This window comes from Emys orbicularis, chromosome 8 (assembly GCF_028017835.1).
Source record: "Emys orbicularis isolate rEmyOrb1 chromosome 8, rEmyOrb1.hap1, whole genome shotgun sequence".
In the NCBI taxonomy this organism is placed as follows: domain Eukaryota; kingdom Metazoa; phylum Chordata; order Testudines; family Emydidae; genus Emys; species Emys orbicularis.
The window spans coordinates 11,652,262-11,671,726 of NC_088690.1; the positions used below are offsets into that span (position 1 = coordinate 11,652,262).

Here is a 19,465-nt window from a genome sequence, read left to right on the forward strand (position 1 = left end):
GCACAGCAGGGCTGGGATACTTTTTTTTAATGCACAATATAAAATGTTTGGATCAAGATCACTTCTGATCATGTGTGGCTGAATGTGGAAGAATGTTGCTAGTACTAATTTACTAAGCATTTTGACTAGGATTTTCAAAGGAGTCTATAAGAATTAAGTGACCAACTTGCACTGAATTTCCATGGGAGTTAGGCACCTTTTGAAAATCTCAGCCATATAAAGAAATTAAGTGCAAGCGCCTGCATGCGATATTCAGGAAATACTTAATTCTGATATTCTGAACTGTTATGTAATGGAATATAAAATGTTCTTAAAATACGACAGAGGCATTAAATATTCATTTCTAGAAAGGAACTTTAGTATTGTACTGATTAAACTTGAGCTTAAGATCTGTGAGTGTTCATGTTTACATTGGGAACGAGAAACTACATTTGAACAATGTTGTAACATCTACAAAAGTTGTATTCAGTTGTAAATCCTACACATGTGATATGCTCACTTACTAGATCTGTCATCTTTATTTTTCTTGTTAAATTTGAATCAGTGTCAAACTAACTGCCTCTTCTGTTGGAAGCATTTCAAATATAATGATTGGTTTAAATGAAAACGTGAGACTTTAACAATACCAACAACTGTAATCATGTGTTAAATCTTCAAACTGTTAAGAAATTGGTTGGAAAATAATGTTTAAATAAAGCTACCAATGCCATGGTTGAAGAAATGTTTTAGTAGTATCTCAGGATTAGGGATTTGAGAGTTCCTGGTGTGAAGAGTTTACACTTTTAAAATAAGCATACAAAGGCTGATAGAGGAATACAGTCAAATGCATATACTTTTTAGATAGAAATAATTGACACTTTATAAATTAAGTTTGTTTGTACATCTGCCCTATAATCTGTGTTTTGTTCCCTTGCATAAGCATATATCTTTAATACTGAAAAATCATTTCTCATTAACTTCTCCATAGGCTAGTGCTGCTTTTCTTTCCCAAATATCTCTCTCCTACTGTGGAGAAGGAATCACCATCAGCCATTCTCCTTAATGACTATTTCCTACCTCCTCTAGAACTCTCCAGACTTCTTGATGGCACCACGAGTATCTGTTGGAACCTTTCAGCCTATTTGCCAAGGCAAGTGGCAGGGATGTCTTAGTATTTGCAGATTTAAGATGTCTCTGAAATGAAGGCATTGGGCTTGAGGTGGGAGAGGTTCAAGGAGCTTTCCAACAGGCACAGTAGAATTTCCTGAAGGACAGCAGCAGCATCTGCTAGATTTATTCAAGATCTTGTAACTCTAGAGTCACATTAATTTGATGCCAAAAATCTGATGTGACACCCAATGCAGCAGAATTCATACAAAAGACATAAGAATGTTTGCTCTCCAGGAGTGCCCCCTCCCTTCACTTGTTGAGTACTGTCACTGGTCCTTGCTTTGGGGCTCTATCTTTTGCATTAGCTTTAGCATCTCTATTAAAAACACGCTTACCCCCCTCAAAAAAAAAAAAAAAAAAAGTTGGTGGCTGCTCTGAGAGGGAAAGTATCTCTATGCCTCAACCCCATCCCCTGTCTATTTTGAAAGCGCAAAAGACAATTCTCTTCCCTGTTGAATAGCAGTGGTTCCTTTCTCTGCTGCCAGCTTTTCAAAATAGCACTAAAAGTGTCCATTTCACAGCTGTGTGAACAGTACCAAAACATAACATGTTGGCAGATGGTATATTCTAAGTGCATGGTGCTAGGATGTCACTGATAAGATTCATAGGACCAGAAGTTTAGTTGCCTTCAGTTTTTCTTTGTGTAATATAGATTCCCCCAGTTCTTTGCTTTATCAGAAAGTGATACAGTATGAGTGCAACTAGTGAGCACAAGATGCCATAACTTATGTATAAAACGAATCTCATTTACCAGGGTGAAGCAACCCTAAACCACAGGCCTCTCCAGACTCCTATCTATCAATATGTAGCAGGGCTTTTTATCCCTCTGCAGTCTGCTGCTAGAAGGCAGGACACTACATGTGCTGCACTTACTTGGCTGTTGAGACTTTGGCGAATGATGATTTCCTGGGGCTGAAGAGTACATTTGGGTTTGGGGAAAAAACCTTACAGAACAGATAGGGAAAGACTAGGGGCTTTTAGGGGTGGGGGAAGGTATTAATAAATTCAAAACCTCTGAAGTACTTGGCTGTTTCCTTTAAATGAAGATGTCAGCTCTATTCAAGAGGGAAAATATTTGCATACTGAGTGGGGTAAAAAATTGATGACTGTGTAAAGATCATTTGGTTTTCAGAAGATAGTTATACATAAATGTAAATAAATACAAACTTTAAGCTAAAATGTTAACTAAGTTGTCACTTAACATTTGAAATACAAATCAGTTGGCAGGAAATGGTAACAGCAGGTTTACTTGAACTAGCAGGAAATTATTACAAGGATGTACTTCTGGCTTCAAGCCCTAACACCTGCAATTACCTAATGTGCCAATGACGATGATCAAGACTGAAAGTTATTTATATAATAGGATATTTTGCCAATGATAAATCCTTCCATGTTGTCTTTAACCCTGAGGGCAATGACTATTTAGTATATGTTGTTAAATCTGTCTCCAAAGGGCCAATGTGTTAGTCAAGAAATACAGCAAGGCCTTCCAATATTAGGTTTGGCTGTACTGAGTTTCATCTGAGTGAACTACTTGAACACAACCAATCAGACTGGTGGAAAATGACTTTATTAGTCAGTCTTGGGACAGCAAGTACAACTCAGCTGGTATTATATTTGATTGTTGAAGTACAGCCATACAGAAAGTCACTCCAGAGGAACTTCTATAATGACTACAGCCCATTACTTGGCCAAGGTGTCAAGATTTTATTAAAAGCAGTTTTAGCATTTTAGAAACTTATGGGTAACTTCATAGATTCCAACAGACTCCTTTATTTTTTCATCATAGTCATTCCAGTCCTGTAGGAATTCAAATTTTACAGCATTAATACAAAACAGAATGGGGTAGTATTTAAAATCACAAATTGGAATATCAATTAACCTTATCAGCATTCCAAATTTGGGTTCTACACTGTCTGCAGGAAGGGTTTATGCCCTGAACCTGTCCAGTTCTATGTCCAACAGAAGTGAACATCAAACAAATTAAATTAGCTTCAAGCTTCTTAGTAGTTTTAGCTTAAGGAATCAGATTTTCTGTATCTGAAGACTGTAGCCAGTAACAGACACGCTAGCAACCATGGTGAGTGAAAGGATTATTTACAGTACCTATTCTCATGAGTCAGACAAGCCAATCTTCCCGTCATGTGGAATACCAAAGACAGGAACTGAGCCTGAGATATTTGCTCATGGCCAATGAAGATTTGGAGCATCTATGGTCTTGTCTACATGGAACAACAATAGGTCAAAATGCACTATGGAATTTTTAGTGTGCAGTAGCAGGATGTGCATGCCTGGCTACTGTGCTGTGGTTCACACCCAGCCTGCTGTGCCCTAAGTCTCTGTGTACGCAGGCCCAAAGAGTCTTATGCTGAGCTTCAAAGGAGACTGCACATCACTATTCAACACCTGGAAGAGTTCTCAGGAGTTGCCCCAATAGTTTCAGAGCAAAAGAAAACCAGTGCCCCCATAAAAATCTGCCACTTGATCAAGAGACCATGATTTGGTGTCCCACCAACATTTTTTCAAGAGCAAGCTGCAATTATACCATGACTATTCAAAATACTGAAGATGTCCATCTTAGACACTTCCAAATAAGCACCCTGAGGTACACACTAATGCTGAGCACTCATGTTTGAAGGTTGTTTCCTCCTCCACTTAAGATTTGTGCATGCATGCCACTCTAAAGCACATAAAGCCATACTTTTAAATGGGTGATTGCTATTTCTGGGGATAGGGATACTGAGGAAAAATAAGTTGTACCTTTTCCAGCAAGTTTATTTCACTAAAAGGTGTGCCAGACTCTGCACCTTCAGCAGCAAACCCAGCCTACAAAAGCAGAATTAAAATAAACTTAGGTATGAGTTGTAATAAGTCTTAAATATGTTTAAAATAGTTCAACAAACAAGCTTATCCAGTACAAGTATTTATTTTAGTGGAGCTAGCGGTCTTACAAGTAGGTATAAAGAGTGACCAAATTATTACGTGACCTATGGTTTCAATATAGGGTATGACTCTCTGTTTAATAATCAAGGAGAGTTTAAGCCTGACTGTTCATGCCCAAGTTTTATTTTTACATATGTTCAATTCCAAAGGATACAATGGATGTAGAGTTCGGTTGTATCCGGAAGCTATAGGAACATTACTAAAACTATACAAGTAATATTGTAATGCAAGGAAACATCAGTTTTCCAGAATACACCTGTTTTTCCTGCAAATTATTTTTTCTAACTTGTTTTTTCCCCAAAAAATCTCTGGCATGACAGGTTTCTAAGTGTATCCAGTACGTCTGTTAGCAGTGAATGCATTAGATTAAAATTGTCACCAAGATACTTCAAGGCATTTTAAAAACAGTGTACTCCAGTTTAATAGCAAGCTAACAATGGAAAGCAAGAGAGGAAAAAAGACAAGTCTTCAGTTTTGGTTTAAACAGCATGAGAACCCAGACATCTCTGGCAAAAGGGGCCAAGTGTTTGTAACTATCATCATCCTGTGTAGTTCATTTAGGTACAGAGGAGTCAAGCAAACTACCACGAGGAGGAGAATCAACTAGATTTTAATTGTAACCAGATTAGATTCCACCCAAGCAGCAGAATTTCAGAGTGAGATCTGCACGATTCTTTGTCTACGTAACCAATCCTTTCTAGCAGAAACTGACCTGAGATAACTACACTTAAGTCTCCACGGGTGCACGCATGAGCAGTGGCAACGCTTCACTCATCCAGTCTCACCATCCCCCCCTCCCCAAACAATGACACTAAAGGGAATTACTGGGGAATAGAGAGATCAGCCAAGGTGGCTGCAACTCTGGGATCCAGCACATAAAGCAATGGATGCATTTCCAAAGAAGGTACAGTTGGGGTTAAAAAAAATATTGGTATTTAAATTACAGATTAATGTTTTGTTGGTCAACAAAATTCCTCAAGAATTTAAGAACAATGACACAAATTAAAGGATGGACAACGTAAGAAGCCTTCCTGTGAGCTACTTGGATTCTTTTTATTTTTATGTTTATGTTTAAACAAACAACTGGCTATGGTATAAGGAGAACTCTTTCCCGGTTTTGCAAACTGAAACGCATATGGGACCTGCTCCTGGATTCCTTGTAGACATAAATCCCCACTAGCTTCTATGAGAAGTTTGAGTGTACAAGGAATGTGCTCTCTGGCCATAAACTTTAAAGTGTTTTGGGATCTGTGAAAATTAAGAATTTAGTCATACATATCCCACAATGCGTGACAAATGTCAATGGGAGTGGTGCATTTAGATCAAACGTTGTACGCAGCCTTTACACGAGCAGAATCACAAACCCATGTGGGGTGGGGGGTGGGGGGGGAGGAGACAGCAGTACAAGAGAAGATGCATCTCCACCGGCCACAATACAGAACTGCAACAGAGCAAAGAATGGAAGTGGAAGGGATACAGAGCCAACATCACCCAGAACACATTTAAAGATCCATGGAACATTAAACCATGTGACAGGCTGTTGTAATTCCAGCAGAACTTACTCCTGGGGGAATTCTGTGCCACTGCATACACAGAATTCATGTCCCCCGTAGATTTCTTCGCATCCCTGCAGAAAAATGACTTACTGACAGGGAAGCGAAGGGAAGCTGTAAGAGCAGTCATGCACCACTCCCTTGCAGTGGGAGTACATCATTTAAGGCACATGGAGCAACTGGTGGAGAGATAAATCACCACAGGACTGGGGATTCCCCAGCCAGTGGCTCCTACCCTGAGCTGGGATCAGCTGCTAGTCCCGACTGCTGGAGGCAGGAGATGACGGCACTTCCTCTTCCCCTGCAAGCAGTGCCTGGGACGGTGTCAGACCCACCCCCAGGAACCTCCCCCAGGTGCAGGAAGCTCAGAATCCTCCCCTGCTTCCTGCCCACATCGCTTCTCAGCTGTGGGGGGAGAGGTCACTATACAGGAAGCTGCTCCCCCATCCACCTGGACCTCCCATACCCAGACACCCCTGCCAAGCCCCACCCAGTACATCCAGAACCCCCCTAGCCCTCCATACCCAAACCCCACCAAACCTCAACCCTCACATCTGGAACCCCCCTGCACCCAGAGCCCCACCCCTGTGCCCAGACCAAACTCCCACTGAGCTCCCTGCATTCAAATCCCCATTCTGAAGAGCCCCACCACCCCAAGCCCCCACATCCAGACCCCCATGCCACTGACCTCCAACTAGCTGCACGCAGGCCCCCAAGCCTCACTCCCCCAGCACCCAGACCCCTCTGCTGAGACCTCCACACCCAGACCCTCTGCAGAGCCCCAACCACCTTCACCTGGAAGCTCCTGCAGAGTCTCATTACCCCTGTACCTGGAACCCCCCCCCCCAACAAGCTTCTGTGCATCCAGATCCCCCCACACCGCCCCCCCCGCCCCCCCGAGCTGCCTGTACCCAGATTGTCCCACACAGAATCCTCTCACCCCACACCAGGATCCCTCCACACTGAGCCCCTCCACACTTGGCTCCTGCCTGCCCCACACCTGGTGCAGAGGGGCAGACCCATGCCTTGTGCTGTGTTAGGGTCAGGTGCAACCTCACCACTGAGTCCGTGCCCCCAGGGTGGGGGAACTGCAGGGTGATCTCCCACCTTCGTGCAGCCAGTCGCCTGTCCTCCCCCCTGCCATGCTGGGGCCTCTGCATTTATTTATTGACAAATCAAACTTGCAGAATTTTAAAATATTGTGTGCAGAATTTTTAATGTTTTGGCACAGAATGCTCTCAGGAGTAAGGACTTGCATTCTTACAGCTTGTGGCATCACAATTGATACTCTAATTTAATCTCTGATAAATGGAGCTGAGTAATGAAGTGACTTGTCTGCCCTCTGCTGACTGGCTAAGGAGCAACAGTAGCTGAAGCTTAGAACAAAACAGGAATTCTTATCACCCAACTTTCCAACATAGTGGATCATCATGCAGTTATTCTGCTTACCACTATAAAGTGTCATATCTGCCACAAAGCAAGGGAGCTACAGTTGGATGAAAAGAAACTTTGTAAAGATGCATCTATTTTTCAGCTGAAGGATAATACTTCTGTGGTGTGGGGGAGAAGGAGACCATACAGAACTAATACAGGTAAAGAGGCATATATTGGCATTTTTGATAGCTACATCAGCTCAGGAACCTTAAATAACAAGCATAATTAAAAGCTAAAACTAAGAGACTTCTTACCAAGCAAGAAATGTACAAGCATCTTAATTAGATTTTTTCCCCACTTGGTAAAAAACAAAACAAAACAAAACCATCCCTGGGATTTTCCAAGGGGAAAGATTTTCTTTTTGTCATGGAGGGACCTAGAGAGTATTTTCCCCTTTAAGACTGCAATGAGAATACTGGTGATTTTATGGGGAGACAGACAGATATCAATGGAAATAACAATTCTCATTAACTTCAGCTAAGTTTTAATTATATTTATTAAAAATTATTTCACATTCTTATGACCTATTCTATTCCATTGCTGTTTATGACAGAACTGAAACTTGATCTGGAGAAGCCAGGCTGGCTTCAACTGTATATGAGAGAGTTGAATGTAAAATAATTGTTGGATTTGTAAGGAACAAGGGTAAGTCTCTTGATTTATTTATTGAAGCATCATAACGTAATGAAATATCTAGTCAGGGCTATCCTTCATACACACTGCTTCAGACTTAACTTTGAGACTATTAGGTTAAGAGTTATTATAGCCTCCCCTCTGTTGGTATTGATTGAAATGAGATTGACAAGTGTGGGCCAGGCAGACATGTAAACAAGCATCCTACACACTCATGGGCTTGTCAAATTTTTCTATAGAAATAGATTTCTAGTTCCAGTTGTAAAGCCAACAGGAACAAGCAACTGACTATTTAGTTTTTCTCCTCAACAGGTGGGCTTCTAGAGAAAAATGTACTAGTCACAACACCAATCGCAGTAGTCCACTTTACATATGCTTAGTTTTGCATAGAAACAGGAAAACTGTTTTTAGACACTTGAATTTTCCCCTCCCACATCTTAGAAAATGAGCCAGAACAATAATAAATGTAGCACAACGTCACTGCAGTCTGCAGGAAGGATAAAGCACAGGTTTTTATTTGTCAGTCTACGCAATTTACTCCTAATCCTACTGGAATAATAGGTTAAATATAGCAGGGAGTTAGCTTACGTAGACCATGACCAGACACAAGAAACCAACAGCTGACAGCAGGAGGAGAACTGTGGATTCCAAGGCCTGAAGGGACTATTATGATCATCTACTTTGACCTCCTGTATAATACACACTATTGAACGTCCCCAAAATAATTCCTAGAGCATATATTTTAGAAAATAATATAATCGTTATTTTAAAGTGATCAGTGAGGGGAAAATCCACCACAACCCTTTGTAAATTGTTCCAACGGTTAATTACCATCACTTAATGTAAGTTTTGTTTCCGCTCTGAATTTATCTAGCTTCAACTTCCAGCCTTTGGATTGTGTTATACCTTTCTCTGCTAGATTGAAGAGCCCATTATCAAATATTTATTCCCCATGTAGGTAGTTATAAATCAAGTCACCCCTTAAAGTGAAGGTTAAGATAAATAGATTGAGCTCTTGGAGTCTGTAATTATAAGGCATGTTTCCCAATCTTTTATTCATTCCTGTGGCTCTTTTCTGAACCCTCTCCAATTTATCAACATCCTTCTTGAACTATGGACACCAGAACTGGACACAATATTCCAGCAGTGCTTGCATCAGTGCCAAAAATAGTGGTAAAATAACCTCTCTACATCTACTCGAGATTCCCCTTTTATGCATTCAAAGAACGCATTAGACTTTTTGGCCACAGCTGCTTATCCACCATGATCCCCAAATCTTTTTCAGAATCACTGCTTCCCAAGATAGAGTCCCCCATCCTGCAAATATGGTCTACATTCTGTGTTCTTGGGCATATAACATTTAGCCATATTAAAATGCATATTGTTTGCTTGTGCCCAGTTTACCAAGTGATCCAGATCACTCTGTATCAGTGACCTGTCTTTTTCATTATTTACCTTCCTTCCCCCCACCATTTTTGGGTCATTTGCAAACTTTATCGGTGATGATTTTTACTTCTTCTAGGTCACTGAAAAATGTTAAATAGCATAGGGCCAAGAACCGATCGCTATGGTACTCCACTAGAAACACCTGCTCAATCATGATTCCCCATTTACAGTTACCTTGTGAGACCTATCAGTTAGCTAGTTTTTAATCCATTTAATATGTGCCATGTTAATTTTCTGTTCTTCTAGTTCTCAAAATGTTGTGGGGTACCAAGTCAAACACCTTACAGGAGTCTAAGTATATTGCATCAACACTAGTACCATTATAACCAAACTTGTTTTTATAATGAGATTACAAATTAGTTTGACAGGATCTATTTTCCATAAACTCAAATTGCCATTAGTTGTGTTACCCTCCTTTAATTCTTTATTAATAAAGTCCTGTATCAGCTGCTCCACTAGCTTACCCAGGAACCATGTCAGACTGACAGGCCTACAATTACTCAGATCATTCTATTTACCCTTTTTAAATATTGGTACAACATTAAGCTTTCTTCCAGTCTTCTGGATCTTGCCCAGTGTTCCAAGACTTATGGAAAAAAATCAACATTAACCAGCCCACAAGTGCCTTAGCCAGCTCTTTTAAAACTCTTGGAGTCACATTATCTGGACCTGCTGTTTTAAAAGGTCTAACTTTAGTAGCTGTTATTTCACATCCTCCCGAGATACTAGTGGAATGGAAAGAGGTATCAACATATATTACATCATCTGTTTTCCCCCCCCAAATACAGAACAGAAATATTTATTGAACACTTGTGTCTTTTGTGCATTATTACTTATAATTCTACCATTTCCATCTAGTAAGGGACCAATACTATTGTTAGTATTCTTTTTGTCCCTGATATACTTAAACTCCTTATTGTCCTTAACTCCTAACTACAATTTTCTCCTTGTGTCACTTTGCATCCCTTATCAATTGTCTACAATTCCTAGCTTTTGATTTATATTAGTTACTATCAACTTCCCCTTTCTTCCATTTGTTAAATATTATTATTTTTCTATGGTTGCCTTTACTTCCCTTCTAAACCAGGTCAGTTTTTTAAGCAGTATGGCTGCCTTCCTCAATTGTGGTATTGTGGCTTTTTGGGCATCTAGTAAAGCGTTCCTAAACAATTCCCAATTATCATTCACATTTTTCTGATTAAGTTCTTCCTCCCAGCCAGTGTGACTCAATTGTTTTCAGCTTTGTGACGTTAACCCTTTTAAAGAACCAAGTATTTATCTATCACTGGTTTGGACTTTATTCTGTTTGCACATTATAAATGTGATTAAGTCATGATCACCTGTACCTGTTACCTCTTTATCTGTCAAGACGAGGTCTAATATAAAACTCCTATGTTGGGAGCAATACTTTGAGTTAGGAAAACTATCTATAATATAAAGGAAATTCCAAGGATGTTTTCATACTAGCAGCATGAGACCTCCAGAATGTCACTCAAACTGAAGTCCCTGTGCTCACACAGCTTTTCTTCCTTCACATTACAGATAGGTGCTTAAGAAGCTGGTCATCCTGTGATTTGGTGGTCTGTAGCAGACTCCAACCAATAGCCCATCTTGTGCTTTATCTGTTAGGACACTGATCCATAAGCATTCAAGATAATTTTCCCACAAGTTGCCAGTGACTTGGAAACAGGTAATGCCATTTTTGACAGAGTGCCACTCCTCCTTCCCTTTGGCCACTCAGTCCTTCCTACATAAGTCTTCATAATAATTGATTTTAACATTCCAATCATGCAGTTCATCCCATCAGCTTTCAGTAATACTAGATCAAATTTATACTCATAAATGAGCAATTCAAATTCTTCTTGTTTGTTACTCAAGCTCCTAGTATTGTTGTACAGGCAAGTAAAGAATTTTCTTCATGTCTTTTGGTTCCTTGGTTTTGTTCTCAACATCTCAATTTTGTACTAAATGAATGCGATCTTCCCTCTTTTTACCCTCCCAATTTGTTATTAGTTTAATGCCCTCCTGACTACTCTAGCCAGCTTGTGTTGGAAAAGTCTGGTTACACATCTACTGAGGTGTCCAAACCATAGAACACCCTCTCCCCATAGAACATGGACCAATGTTACACAAACTCAAAACCCTCCACACGTAGCTAGCCAACAGTTCTCTTCCAGAATCTTCTGCCTTCTGTCTCCCTTCACTCGTGGGACAGGAACAATCTCTAAGAAGATCTCTTGGACATTCTTTTTCTTCAGCATACTTCCAAGTTCCCTGAAGTTATCTATTATCAAAAAGACACCCATGGCACAGGGTCATTAGTATTTACATTGAACCATCAGTGGATCTTTGCCCATTGATTTCAGAAGAATGACATCTTATGTCTTGGTTCCGGGAAAACAGCATTCTGTCCTGTTGTCTGTCCCTTGCAGAATGTTCTTTCTAGTCTTCGGAGTACTGAATCCCCAAGAAGGATCATCTGTCTTGCTTGGGGGGTTAGAGATCTCTTTGTGAGCAGGCTTAATTTTCTTGCAAGGGTATCTTGAGCTGCCATCCACAGGCATGCCCTGTCCATCTCTCTGTTCCTTTAGACCAGGTGGATCTTCAGAGTTGCCTTCCACAGTGTCCATATTGAGGACCTGCTAGTGATTGGAAACTTGTAGTTGTGTGGAATTCCTCCCAGTCCACTTCTCTGTGGTGGCCACAGCCTGCCCATCCTCATCTGTGTCCAGCCTTGTAGAATGGCCACCTTGCCTCTTATGAGCTGCCACGCCTCTTTTCCAACTTCTTTCTCCAATTCCTTGGTGGTCAGCTTCTTTCTTCCTTGAACCTGGGGTACTCATATTTCCCAAATCTCTCTGTCTAGAAATTCATCAGCTTCTTTGATTCTCAGTAGCAGCTCCACTTCCCCTTCCAGTTCAAGAATCTTTTCTTCCAATGTAGCCATCAACTTGCACTTTGTGCACAGCAAGTCCCTTCTGGCTTCAGGCAGGAAAGAAAACATGGCATATCTGTTGCAGGTCACCACCACTGTTATATCACTGGCTGTCTTGAAATTGCACATAGAGCTGAACCTGGAAGGAAAGCTCTCTCCCACACCCCCAGCTCCCTCTGAAACTCTGTCAGTTGCCTTAGTTTGTGGCTCTCAATATTGCTAGCAAGTAACTCTCTGTTTACCCATTACCCAAATCTCTCTGTTTAGCTCAGCTCGGCCCCTCCCCATCAGGGAGCAATTAACCATTCAGACTTCAAGCAACAGGGCTGATGAATGTTCCAAGGGTCAGAACAACACCGCCTCACCAAGACATGAAACAGACCTGTTCCGACTACTTACTCAGGTGCCCATGGCCCAGCGACACAGCCTGTACACAGAGAACAAACAGCCAAACAAACTCACAGTTGGACCAAACAACCCAGTCACCAAGTCTCACTACCTCCAAGCAAAATCCATAGCTATCCCCTCTGAAACTCTCTTAGCTGTCTCGGTTTACAGCTCAGAGAGACCCTTTAACTCAGAATCTTCAGCTGCATTTTGCAACAGAGACTATTGATGCCTTCAGCAAGTCTTGCTCTGCCTTTCAGTCTCATTTTGTTGTGGATACATGTCTACGTTTGTAGAGATGGATGAACTTCAGAGTTTGGTTGAGCACAGCAGTCAAATACTGATCAGTGTCCAAAAATCAGGCTTGTTAACTCTCTATACCTTGTACAGTAGCCCACCCAGACTACTTCTTCCCATCAGTGACCCCTAATTAGGCAATCCAAGATGTGACTGCTTTAGGACTCCTCTCTTCCTCCTGTTGCCCTACTCTAAAGATCCACCAAATGAATTCAAATCTGCAGCACTCTGGAACTTACAAGGTACTTCAGGGGGCACAGCTCCAAAGGGTGAGTAACTTTAATTAGGTGAGTAGGATGAGGTAAGAAAGACAACTGCAGAGAGGGGAGACTATTGGAGAGTCACAGGTTGTCCAAAATGAGCAGTGCAATTCTCAAAAGAGAGTGTGCTACATCAATGTAGACTTCAGCAGAAAGACACCTAAGAGCTGTCAAATAAATCATTAATAAGAACTTGCCTGTGGTTGAAAGTCAACTGGCTCAAGACCTCGGCACTCAAACTCCACTATTGTCTTAAACTTCTCACTGTCTTCAGCCTAGGATTGAGTCAGAATAGCATTTAGTTTTTATCTAATGAAAGGGAAACAACACCTTTTAGTCTAGGCATAAAATGCAATAAAGTTTTTAGAAGCAGCAAACTCTGGACCAAAAAATTTGAATTATTTTACATGGTTGATAACTAACCAGAATTTCTTAAACTTAGAGACTGGTCAGGGGAAGTTTCTGAGCCCTTCAAAGGTAGGCTCTCCGAGACCGGGGTAAAACTATTACATATTTGCTTAGAATGTGACTAATCCAGTGCCTGATGTTGACTGTGAAATATTTAAACAAATGATTTGATATTTGAGTCGGAAGCAGAAGGGACAAAGCAAGATATTAATTGGCTGCCACTGTCCACATTATTTAAAATATACTTTCCTAAATGCACAACTTCACTTTTGGAGCATCCAGCATCCCATTTGCGGTGTGTTTCTATCAGGCGATACCTGAGTGTATTTTCCCCTGTACTTCTGGGAGGAACATGATCGCAAAAATTGGGAAGCCTTGTAATAAACTAACACCACATTAATGATGCTTATTTCAGTTACATCTGCAATATCATAGAGAACATAAACTTACATTATAAGGCTTGATTGTGTCTCTTAAGATATCTAAAAGAGAAGGGGGTAGAATTAAAATACTTCAAATTTTCCAGCCCTCAACACAAACCCAAGAGCCCTCCTTCCAAACACTGTTTATTCAAAAATCAGCCAACATTTCTGGTTAGTCCATCAAAATCTAAGACCCATTTTTTGCCAGTGCTACCAAGAATTTCATCTCCTGTTTTGCTGTTTTGTTTTCCTCTTAAGGAAGAAAAAGCAATGCATACTCTTGTAACATGGCTTTAAGGCTCCAACCGTACAATTGTTGCTCATACAGATCTCCCAAAGTCAATGGGAGGGTTGAGTGCAAATTACTTATAGGATTGAGCCGACAGGACGCCATTATTTGTACAGGTCTGTCTCATCTTACGCGGGGGTTCCGTTCCGCAGTTAGCGCGTAAAGCGAAAACCACGTATAGCCAAAACCCCATTGAGTTCAATGGCGGGCGAAATCGCCCGCACTACAGGTATAGTATTAAAACTGTTGTTTTTCTCTTTTGTTTTGTTTTGTTTTTGCCGACCACGTAAAGTTGAAATCGCGCATGTTAAATACGCGTAAGATGCGACAGCCCTGTATCTAACTCCCATAAATGTAGATTAGGGGGATAGTCACTGTATAGGGCAATACAGACCTTGTAAATACCTTCCTATATTTTAACTAGCTTATCACTGTTGTATTTATTCCACAGGAAATGCCTTTCATATCAGACACATTTTTAATACCAATTTCTCTTTTCCTTCATGTTACTGCAGTATTTACATGGATATAGCTTTACAACATCACAGCTCAATCCTGGGGGTGGGGAGGGGGGGAGGGGAATCTAATCTGGGATGGCTATGAAATGGGCAGAACTTTGTAGGAACATCCCAAGAACCAGGCCAATGCAAACAGCTGGCAGCTCCTTGGATGAAACTAGTTTCTAATATCTTGAGAGGAAAATTGAACACTTGACACAGACACTTGTGTGGATGCTATTAATTTTCCAAATACCAGACAGGCTTTTAGATTTTTGGGGCCCAATCTTGAAACTCTTACTCCTAAAAGTAGTTCCATTGAAGTCAATAAGTGTACTTGTGCACGTATAAGGGTCTCAGGATTAGTCCTTATTTTTGTGAAAAAAGTTAAGTGATTAAGAGACAATGAATGGGACTATTTTGGTTGGGAAGGCAAAGGGCACAGAAAATATAATAAAGGATGAGCCAGGTGCTCCTTTTTACCCTTCCCCCATAATACAAGTATGAGCCGTCACACAATGAAGCTAAAAGGCTTTAAAAAGATAAATAGAAATATATCTTCATGTAATAGATAATCGATCTGTTTAACTCTCTGCTATAGGATAATATTGAGGCAAATAAATTAATACAATCTAAAAAGGGTTAAACACTCCTACAAATAAGAACAGCTGAATTACATAGTAGGCCAGAGTTGCAGTGGCTGTCAATAGTCATGTTAGGGTGTAGATGATCACCAGCTTCAGGGCAGAAAATACTTTCCTTCCTATAGTAAGATACTACTGATTTATGAACATTATGGGGGGCTTTCCTTAAGAACCATCCCAAACTAGTCAGATACTGACTAGATGAACCATCATTCTTCTCTGCTTTGTGAATCCCTACATTAATAACAAAAAGACAAAGAGTTTGATAACTGAAAGAAAAAATGTCTAGCAAGTACAGAAATTGCCCAGGAAACTCTTTGCTACTTGTTACTTTTCATTCTTCTCTTAAAAATAACTGGCATCCCATTTTTTCCCAAAAAGGTTAACATCTTAAGTGTACACTCAAACGTAATGCTAGAAAGTACAATAATTTGTTTCCAAATAACTTTATAGAAGAAAAGCAAGCATTTTAAACGAGACACCATTAACTTCAGAATCATGTTTCTGTTGGAAAAATTTGAACATACTATTGTTTTAGCACCTACAATTACTAAAACTAAAGTTGGCAAAAATTAATTGCCTTTATTGTTCTAGTGTTTACACACTTTTTGCATTTGCATATGTAGTCAGTCTCATTCTTTTGTTGATGATCAGTTGCATTTCCTGTCTCATGCACAAACATGAGGACAAACATATTGGTGCTTTAAGACAAGCACCAGCAAGTAGGAGAAAGTAAACCCTTATAAACACTGGTAAAAAGCAACTAACAACAGAAATTCAGGACATATTATTTAAAAGATACTCTTTTAGAATGTTTTCGTAAATTAGTTTAAAAAAAAAAAATCAAGTTGACAGCATCCCTTAAATCATGTGAAAGAGCCTACCAATGGAATTCTCTCTGGAGCACAGCTTGCATTTCTGCACCATAGTGGCACTCCCTCTGCCTCCCTTAAGAGGAGCACTGTCCTAAAAAAATTACAAATGGAGCCATCACTGTGTGTCAATTTTTTCATGTTCCAATTGGGCAACTAAAAACCTCTGTAGTGACAAAGTAGTTTTTACAAGGACAATGGCAAACTAACATGATTTTATATATTGTAAGGGGAAGGTAGGTTTCTTTCAGTACAAAGAATATTTATAATTCACAATACTATGGTTATCAAGGAATAATGTACATTATATACTAAATTTTAAATAATAAATTACGTATAGAATGTGTCTTGACAATACAGACACATTCTAGCCATTCCATAGGATATTTATTTAATCTTCAACCAGCATGATTAGAGCCCTGATCCTGCACACTGTTGTGCCTACATGCAACAAGTTGCAGGACTGGGGCCTGCAAGGATAGAAGAAGAAGGGTCTTGTGGTTCAGGATGAGAGTCTGAGGTTCTAATTCCAAACTAAACCACAGACTTCCTGTGTTACTTTGGGCAAATCACTTCACCTCTCTGCCTCAGTTTCCCCATCTGTAAAGTGGGGATAACACTTCTCTATTTAAATTCATTAACATCATGAGGCAGTCAGATAGTGATATTTATAGCATTTCTGTCATGCACAACAACAGTACCTTGCATAAGTTAATTTATTATCATTATTCCCCTTCCCTCCCCCCCAGGTTATCTAAACTTCCATCAAACTTGTTTTATCATTAGCAAAGAGGAAATGCACTACTGGCAAAACCCTATTGTAATACCACTTCAAATCCATTTTCTTGGCTGTGGAAACTTACTGGCTTTAATGAGGGGAGGCTTTTCAAGAAAGTCTTAAAATAATAAGCACCGCCACCAACCATTCCTATAGCACATTTCATTCAAGGATCTCAAAATACTTTGTGAACATAAAGTCTGACAGCAACCCCGATGTAGATAATTATTCAAAGGCTGCTTTATACAGCATATTCCCCATTTCCATCAAAGTCAATTTTACATAATATGCACTGGGTTTTTTGGGTTCTTTGTTTTTAATGCACATCTTGCAGTTCGGCAGCTTACCATTAATCGCAGGTATTGCCATTTTTCAGAAATCTCACCACAGTTCCCACATTTCATCTGGAAAAGAAAAACAGACACCAAAGAATCTTAAAGTTGTTAGTAAGCTGATCAATAAAATAGCTCAAGCCATTCTTAGACTTAAGTTTAACCATTTTGTAGTTGAAAGGTCATGGGATAGCTGCCCTTAAAGAATGGGGGGCCAGAGCCTCAACTGGGGTCCATTTTCATAGCCCCATTAGCTTCACTTGAGCGATGACAATTTACACAAGTTGAGGATCTGTTCCAGAGAATATTAGGTAGAAAGAAAACAGATTACATGTAGGAGCCAATAAATAAAGCTGGGAATAATGCATCCCAACAGTTTGTCAACCAAGCGAGTCTTCCACCAATTATACTTAAAAAAAAAAAAAAAAAATCATAACCACAAAAGAGAGGGTGGTGGATATTATATGGACTGAGGAATAGCCATGATTTTACTTCATCGTAACTGATCTTTTAATGCAAACATACATACATCTAACAGTTACTCAACTTCCAAAACGTGCTTAAATTTAACAAACAAACAAAAAAACCTGCTCAACTTTCGGATCACATATATTCATCTTACTTTTATTTAGATTACACAATGAACCATGCTTGAAATGTGCCATGATACCACTAACATTGTGTATATAACCAATTGGATACTGGCAAAACTACATCTTAGGCCTGGTCTACACTGGGGGGAGGGGATTGATCTAAGATACGCAACTTCAGCTACGAGAATAGCGTAGCTGAAGTCGACATATCTTAGATCAAATTAAAATTACTTACTTTGCGTCCTCACGGCGCGCCGCAGCTCCCCCATCGACTTTGCTTCTGCCTCTCTCCGAGCTGGAGTTCAGCAGTCGACGGGAGAGCAATCGGGGATCGATTTATTGTGTCCACGTGATAAATCGATCCCCAATAGATCGATTGCTACCCGCCAATCCAGAGGGTAGCGTAGACGTACCCTTAGATTGCAATGACATACCACAATGATGATCATAGTATAGAAACCATTCTACAGTGGTTTGCATTGCAGGCTTCCATTAGATACCAATAATTTGTGTAATGGAAGCCTGCAATACAAACCACTGTAGGATGGAATGCAAAAGAAGCCTGTGACACAACACCATGCAACTCAAAATCATAGAAATGAGGGCTGAGGGGTCCCCTAGTCCCGCCCCCTGCTGATGCAAATTTACACAAGTTTCAGCGGTGGGGAGGCTAGAGGACCCCTCGAGGTCCCTTCCAGGCCTCCATTTCGATAACCACTGGTTTTCAGTCTGATAATTTTATATCGTTTTTACTGCATGCTATTTTGTACTGTATTCTAGTTAGCACTACAGGCTTGTATTGTAAAAAAAAAAAAACACAAAAAACTACTGGGGCTTTTAAAGTACATTGCGTTTCATTGTGCTTTGCCTAGCACTGCGAAGGCGTGGCAGGCTGCGCGGCGCTGCACCTCCCCTGGCCCACCATACCTTCAGGTACCAGCGAAAATCTTCCCCCACCGGCCTGAGGTTTGTAATGTTTTCCAGAGTGGCTTTCAGCTGCAGCCCGATCTTCTGTAAAGCAGGGGGCGGGGGACAGAGTCAGTGTGTTACAGCCAATGCCACCCCCTCCCCCAGTACTGGCAGCGCCGCGCCCCCCTTACCCACCCCCATGCTCAGGGCCTGGCGCGCTGCGGCTCCGGCTGTAGCTGGAGGTGCAGCCTGGACACGCTCAGCAGCTGCCCCCAAGTCCCGCGGCGCAGGCAGCGGGCGGGTGCCGCCCTGGAGGCGGGAGCAGCGCTAACATTCACCGACACCTACGCCCTCCCGCTAGAGGCCGGCCTCCAACTCTCGCGATAGTTGGCTTTTTTTTTTTAATCGATTCCTGGTATTTGGCAGCTTTCCCGTGAATGGTTGCCCTTAGACAAAATGGTCACCTCATCCCGTTACTTTCGCAAGGAGCTGCCCGTAGCCAAGATGGCCGCCATCTGTTACTTTTGATGGGACTGAAGCTTCAGTCAAGATGGCTGCAAATTCCCTAAACTCTGCTGATAGCAGCGAGGCTGCCCCTAATAATGATGGCCGCCATCCTCCATTGTATTTAAGGACACAAGAAGCCAAGTCAGGCCACTCTGTCCCGCTCATCGGCTCTATGGT

General features: G+C 40.9%; 1 protein-coding gene across 1 annotated transcript; it reads right to left on the bottom strand.

The window, feature by feature from the left end:
• Positions 1 to 2,698: 2,698 nt before the first annotated feature.
• On the bottom strand, positions 2,699 to 19,148 carry CZIB (CXXC motif containing zinc binding protein). Its single transcript, XM_065409419.1, has 8 exons — positions 18,977 to 19,148; positions 18,800 to 18,883; positions 17,295 to 17,351; positions 16,182 to 16,263; positions 13,896 to 13,927; positions 13,235 to 13,312; positions 3,910 to 3,975; positions 2,699 to 2,949 (listed from the first exon to the last, which is right to left on the bottom strand). Exons 1-8 carry the CDS (start codon positions 18,980 to 18,982, stop codon positions 2,872 to 2,874), a joined length of 483 nt encoding a protein of 160 aa, XP_065265491.1. The 5' UTR covers positions 18,983 to 19,148; the 3' UTR covers positions 2,699 to 2,871.
• Between the last annotated feature and the right edge of the window lie 317 nt (positions 19,149 to 19,465).